Consider the following 6890-nt stretch of genomic DNA (forward strand, 5'->3'; position numbering starts at 1 on the left):
CGGCGCTCAGGTCTGTGAAAGGAAGGAGGGAGGGAAGGAGAGGTTAAAGGAAAAAAAAAAGAGGCGTGGCCCAGGGTCACAGGCAATGGTGTGATGATTGCTTCACAGCTGTTTTAGTGCAAGAAAAATAAACCCAGGTGTGTGCCGTTTGCTGATTTCCGTGGTATAAATGCTCCCGCCCAGCCAACGCCCGGCCACCAGCCCAGCTGAGTCCTGAACATGCAGCCGAGCCGGCTCCAGCACTGCTGGTCTGTGGCGGCGACAGGACGAGCATTCAGAGGCCAATCCTACCTTGGACTGAAGGCCAAAATGAATTGAGACTTGTGAAAAAATGCTAAAGGCAAGAGGTTTTGCAGCCAGTCCAGAAAAGGATGCAGGAAAGGTGAGACCTGGGGACAAATCCCCCTCAAGAGATGGAAGAGCTGCTTAGCAACTGTGCAGCTTCTGGTCCCTCCATCAACAGGGATGAACCAAGTTCTAAGGGTAGGACCTTGTCATGAGCAAGTCGAAGCCTGCAGGACATGATGTTTCAACCTACCAACCTAACGCCGGCTTCCTTTCCTAGCAATTTACCCACATAGCTCAACAGGAGCAAATCAGAGAGACACTGAGATCATAAAAATATTAGAAGAGAACATGGGATTTTTTCCCCTAATATTCCAGGATTATGGAAGCCCTAAATCGAACAAAACCCGGGAATCATAAATGAAAAGATTAATTCATTTGATGCTATACAAACCAAAAGTCTCTGCATAACAAGAGCACCATAAGCAAAATAAAAAACCAAACAAACTGGGGAAAAAACAGTTATGAAATATCCAAAATGATTAACTTACTTTATGCATAAAGTACTTCCATAAATCAGTAAGAAAATAAAGTCCCCCCAAAATATATACACAAAAAAGCGAAGGCTGTTAAGAGACATCTGCTCAAAGAAAAGGAAACACAAACGGCTCAAAAACGTCAGAGATGCTTAACGTCCCTTGTGACAGGAGGATGCAAATGACAACAGTGACCAAATACAATTTCCCACACACCAACCTAGGAGGCATTTAAAAGGATGATAACCCTCGGGTCCAGGGGGTGTGGGAGCGGGACCTCACACACCATTGATGCAAGTGTGAGTTGGTAATGAGATCTCTGTGGAGAGCACTTTGACAACCTCTATCAAAATGAAAGTGTAGCCCCGTTTGACCCTCCACTTCTAAAAGCTCCATGTGTGCCAGAATTTCATTATATACTGTGTACTAGCAGAGACTGGAAACAACCTAAGTGCCCCGTACTAGGTGATTTGTTACATTATTACACAGACAAGAGTGCAGGGCTCCCTGTACTGACATGAGCCCGTCCCCAGCAGAGGTGAACAAAAGGCACAGAACAGTGTATATGGTATGATACAGTCTGTGAGAGAAAAATATATACATGAAAATATGCTTAGAATATTTCTGGAAGGATACATAAGGAACTGGTAACCATGGTTGCTTCTGAAGAGGGAAACTGGAGGCAGAGACGGTAAGAAATGTTACTTTCACTGTCTGCTTTCTGCCCAAGTGAGTACCTTACCTATTATAGGCAATTTCTAAAGGCAGACGTGCACAAAGATGTTCCCTGTTGTGTTGTATATACCAGACAAACTAAATAAAACCACCACTAGGATGACCTGTAGGTGAGTTCTTCCTAAAGATATTCTGACTTTGATAATATGGTAATTATTTTTCACCCTAATTAAACTGTACTGAGTCACTTTAAATAACTTCTAGTCTTGAGCCCCAGAAAAGAATTGAAATTACTTCCTGGGATATTTAAACAACTCTCAGGTTATTTACAGGATGAAAGCCAGCCATCTGAGAACTCAAGGAGAACAGAAGTATCAGAAGACTGGAGACAGACAAACTTCCTAACTTTCATGTACAGAAAGAGTGGAGCTTAGAAAACGTTGCTGACACTGATTGGGGGGAAATTCTAGGGGTTACTCAAGGAAGTGGAGAGCGCTGGAAACCAACAAGGGTTCCCTCTGAACAATGCAGGATAAACCATGCAAATTATTGAGAGAGGTATTTTAAAGCCAGTGGGTTTGTATTAAGTAAGAGCTGACAATCCTCCATGGATAAAATGGAGAGTTATAAACCGCACTGGGAAGATGAGTACCTGGCTCTGGTATGGAACACATGACCCACCCAAGGGTGGTGAACTGACTTAAAATCCAAGACAACGCTCAGGTTAAGACTGGCCTTGGACTGCTCAACGTTCTCAATCTAAGGAAATAACATGTGAAAATGTTTTGAAAACTTTACAGGTGGGCACAAAAGAAAGGTGGCGTTATGGTTACTAGTGTTATTGTTTTGAAGGCGTTGCAAATTCTGGAACCAATAACAAATGCCAGGGACAGAGGCGAAAAATAGAAATAAAAAAGACCCTAACTGGAGAGATCTGATAACCCCAAACTAGCAAGATGAACCCTACAGCACGCGCCCGTCACTCGAGCACAGGCTGAGGAAGCCCTGACTTTACGGGATCCCATCGAGGTTTGGTGGCTGTGGCCTCGGGGTGGACAGATGACATGTCTACAGAAAGCCTTCGTGCATCGACTGTTACCTTTGTTAGCTCTGAGGACACGTATGCCGAGGGGAATGATCAGTACGGCAAGTTCTGCCCCGCATGGAAGGACTGAAGGAGCTGGACACTTCTCAGCCAGGAAAGAATCGAGTACTTAGGTGTTCTCAGACATCTAAGCACGTATCACACCAAGGAAAAAGAATCCTTCCAAGGAAAGAGCCGCATAAACAGGCATGAGGTGCCCTGAGCTACAGCCACCAAAACCACGCCTCTGCAAGGAGGAGTGACCGCAGCGGGTCCGCCCAGCGAACAGGGCATCTGGAAGGGTCGGCCACACCAGGGGTGTTACTCCGGAGTGGGGAGAGGGCCTTGTAACTCTAATAACCTGGGACTCGACCTGGCTTGGCAGTTCCCCGTGTGTCGATGCTACTATGGCCTATATGATATATGATATTTATGCCAATAATATATATTTACAAACTAAATTTAGTATAATGAAATATGTGTCTGGTGGGTCTTCTGTGTCTCCCTCCCCACCTAGCACTTGGGGACAAACAGGGCCTGTGTTGCGGGGAGGGGCACATAGCTGCTGCAGGTCTAATGATAAAGACCCACCAGAGGCTTATTTGCAAGGGGGGAGATGGTGTGCAGTGGAGGAAGAGGGGACAAAAGGCAACTTCTCACACCCCGAACTTTCATCCACTAACAGAAGCAGAAGCCTTCCGCCTCTGCTCCCACCTTGCCAACAAAGCAGTTGGGCACCTGACCCCTGGAATCAGCACCCACTGCATAGACATTCCGCGTTCGGACATCTGACACGGGATCCGGCGGACACAGCCCGCAGAGGAGAAAGTCAGCCTCGGGACCTGCCAAAATGTGCTTTAAAAGCCCTTTAAAGCATTGGTTATGGAACAGAACACTGTGGAAGGACAGGCCTTTATTTAGATCTTATTGGTGAAAATCAATACGTCCTTCCTAGTCTTTATCTTACAAGAAAATGTGTCTCTGCCTATTGTCCCCAAGTCTCCACCACTTGGCCTGCCCTGTCAGCTGTGTGCACCTGACGCATCAGGGCCCCCAAACCATGTGCAGCCTTTGGGCCATCTCTGACCCCCTCGAGGGCCTGCTGAGAACACCTGCCCAGCTCTCCCAGCTGCTCCCACCGCCTGCTTTCAAGAACTGTGTTAATTTTCTCTTCCCACCATCCGTGGCAGGGTCCTCACCCCTAAGATAACATTCTGTCTCACCTCCTGACTTTCAAGTTGGCCTCCCCTCGACCCCAGAAAAGAGCGCCCTCTGCACACATCTGCTGTGATCTGTATTACTCCTCCTCTACTTTAGAAAGAGGCTTAATGTATTTGGAAATGTTGCAAGTCCTTTCTTCCACAGACATACAAAGAGTGCTAAGATAGTCATTGTTCTTAATTTTTCCTCGCTACGAGGCAAAAAACAGATATGGCTGCCCCCACCTCTCCCCCGTCAACGGGAAACAGAGTCACAGAAATGCCTTTGCAAAGGACAGGCTGACTGGAGGGGAGCAAAGTGAACCAACAGGAGGGTCCTCCCGGTCAACAGTCCCCAGAGGACAGATCGCTTCTCGCCAGGCTGGTACGAGATGAAGACCATGGTTATGATGATGTAAGAGTTTCATTTTACACATTCAGGAGGCATGCCTGTTTACTAACACATGTTGGCAGGGGGAGGTATGGAATACATGCACAGTGATTATTATAAGCTGTCCAGTTTCAGTCTTGAATTTAAACAAAGCGTTTAAAACTCTGCCACGAAATACCCAGACGTGGGGGAGTGGTCTACATGGACTCTGAAATGCAAATTAGTCCTTTAAAACACTCAAGGGGCAAAAACACTCAAGTTGCTTGACACATTGTCGTACAATCGCTCCTATGTTCAGAAATCCAGCTGACAGCAGGCGCTGATTTTCTAGTAATGCCTGTTCTGTCTTCATGCGGGCTGTGTTAGGACTCTCAGCACACTCCTGCTCCGTCCACAGGGTGCAGCGCCTCAGCTAGAGGGGCCCCACTGGACTGGAGCTCTTGGATACTCAGCTAAAGCTGACCAGGATCTGATCTCAGTGCCTGGACAGAAGAGCTGCTGTGTAAGGGTAGGGGTGGTCCCGGAATACCAGAAATTCTTAGCATCCTTCCTGTACCCCAGTGGTGTTTTCTAAAGCCCTGGGGAGATATTTGAGGGAACACCGGGGTGGCAAAGCCCAACGTGAAAAATGTCAACCTTTGGGGCAGGCTGAGCTTGGGGACAGGGAATTTTCAAAAGCTGTTTGCTTCTCTGGCCACAACTTGGGTTCCTTAGTGGACTTTAGTCTGTTTCCAAAGTCAGCGATAGGTGGCTGAGGTCTGCCAGAGATACCGCCTGGGAAGGCCTGTTCTCGCGAATGCTATTTCTTTGTGGGAGATTTGGGGGCAGCTGGCCAGGCACAGGGCAGAGGCCGGGTCCTGGCTCCAGCCGGAGACCTTGAGAAAGGTGCGTCCTCTCCGGCTGGCTGGTGACAGATCAGGCCTCGCCATCCGCGGGCCACCCCAGCCTGAACGAAGTGACAGCTCGAGAGTGGGGGAGGGACGCTGGAGCCTTTGTAGAGGGAGGGGAGCCCCTTCCATGTGTGCGCTGGGACGGAGTTTGGATGCCAACGCGGGAAGGCTATGGCGCCCCTCGGAGTTGGGAGGCACTGCCACCGCGGAGGGCTGCCGAAGCCTGGCATCCCACCCGGGGAAAACCCGTGTGCTTGGGGGACGGACGGAGATCAAGCCCACGTGAGGTGCGTGGACCCGCGGGCTCGCACCACTGCAGGACCTGGGTCTGCACGAGGGCGCGGGGACCGCGGAAGGCAAAGCGCTCGGGAGGGGGACGCGACGCCGGGCGGCCGTGGCCCTTACCTTGCTCACCACGTTTTGGACCAGGCCTGTGCGGATGCCGTAGTCCCACTCGTGGCAGTCGCAGTTGGAGACGTTGTCCCCCTTGTCCGGAGGGGACGGCAGGGGCGGCGCATCGTCCCCGTCCGCGCCGCTGCTGTTGCCCAGGGTGCCCGCCGTCCCCCAGGCGGCGGTGGGGAAGGGGGTGGTCGAGGGGCTGGTCCAGTTGGCCAGGTCGCCGCCGCCCCATCGGCCCGCGGCCGTGACCCCCGCCGGCTCGGCGCCCTTGCCGGCCCCGCGGCACCAGAAGTTGGGCTGGTCCAAGAGGAAGGAGTCCGAGAACTGGCTGAAGCCGATGAACAGCGCCGGGATCCAGGTGAGCAGCACGAGGGTCTTCTGGTAGCCGCCGCCCAGGCCCCCGAGGAAGGGCAGCACCGACCCGTCGTAGTCCAGCAACAGGAGGCTCGGGTGCGGGCCGCCGGCGGCATGAGGCGCGGGCAGCGCCTGGATGTCGCCGCCGCCGCCGGGGCCCGAGCGTCCTCCGAGGGGCGCCGAGGCCGCCGCGTCCCCAGGCGGCAGGGCGCCGTTCTCCTCGGCCGCGGGCGGCAGCCGCCCGGCCCCGCCGCCCGCCGTGTCGCGCCGCCGATCTATCGCCATGGTCCGGGCCCGCGGCGCCCGCAGAGGCGCATAGAGCGCGGCGGAGGCTCCCGCGGGGACCCGGACAGAGCGCGCGGGCCCGGCGCCTCCGCCGCCGCCGCCGAGGAGGGCCCGCCGCTCGGAGGGACGCTCGGCCGCCGCGCGCGTCAGTGCGCCCCCATGCCCGGCCCACCTGCGCCCCGGCTGCGGCCCCGGCGGGCGCCGGGCGGAGGGCGGGCAGAGGCCGCGGCCCTCAGCCGCCGCCGCTCATCCGCTCAGCGGCCCGGGCGCCGGCGGCCGAGCCCGCCGCTCTCCGCGGCTCCGCGCCCGCCGCGCGAGGAGGAGGAGCGGGCGCCGCGCCTGTGCCTGTGCCGGCCGGCGGGAGCCCTGCGGAGCGCGGCGCGGGCGATGCGGGCGGTTCCGCGCTCCCCGCGCGCTCGGGATGTATTTATCCGACCCCGGCGCCTCCCGGAAGCCGCGAGCTCGGTGCCAGCCTGCCGCGCCGGCCGCGCTCCCCGGCTCGGCAACCCGGCCTCCCTCCGCCTCCCGCGCCCCGGCCCGCCCCCTCTCCCCCCGCGCGGTGGAGGTAACCGCGGCACCTGCTGCGCCGGCTCCTGCGCGCGAGCGCCCCCTCCAGCCCGACGCGCCACCGCCGCCGCTGCGGGAGCCCGGGAGGGGCGGGGACACGGGATGCCCGGCCGCCCGACTCGAGGATCCCGGCCCGGGCCCGCTCCGAGCCCCGCGGGGCCAGGAGGCGGCGCGCGCTGCCGCGGGCGCGTGGGCTGGGAGCCCGGAGGGGGCGGCGCGGGCGGA

The 6890-nt window shown here is 55.5% G+C and overlaps 1 protein-coding gene across 3 annotated transcripts in view; it reads right to left on the reverse strand.

The window, feature by feature from the left end:
* Positions 1-6615, reverse strand: part of SLC22A23 (solute carrier family 22 member 23) — a 128871-nt gene extending 122256 nt beyond the window's left edge. For 2 of the 3 annotated variants that reach the window (XR_004313334.1, XM_032462400.1), the window contains exon 1: positions 5466-6615. Coding sequence is in view for 2 of the 3 variants with exons in the window: in XM_032462400.1 (XP_032318291.1) it covers positions 5466-6098 (633 nt within the window). In the remaining variant the exon portion in view is untranslated. The remainder of the gene's footprint in view (positions 1-5465) is intronic. The other variant, XM_032462401.1, reaches the window with a different exon arrangement.
* Between the last annotated feature and the right edge of the window lie 275 nt (positions 6616-6890).

This window comes from Camelus ferus, chromosome 20 (assembly GCF_009834535.1).
Source record: "Camelus ferus isolate YT-003-E chromosome 20, BCGSAC_Cfer_1.0, whole genome shotgun sequence".
In the NCBI taxonomy this organism is placed as follows: Eukaryota; Metazoa; Chordata; class Mammalia; order Artiodactyla; family Camelidae; genus Camelus; species Camelus ferus.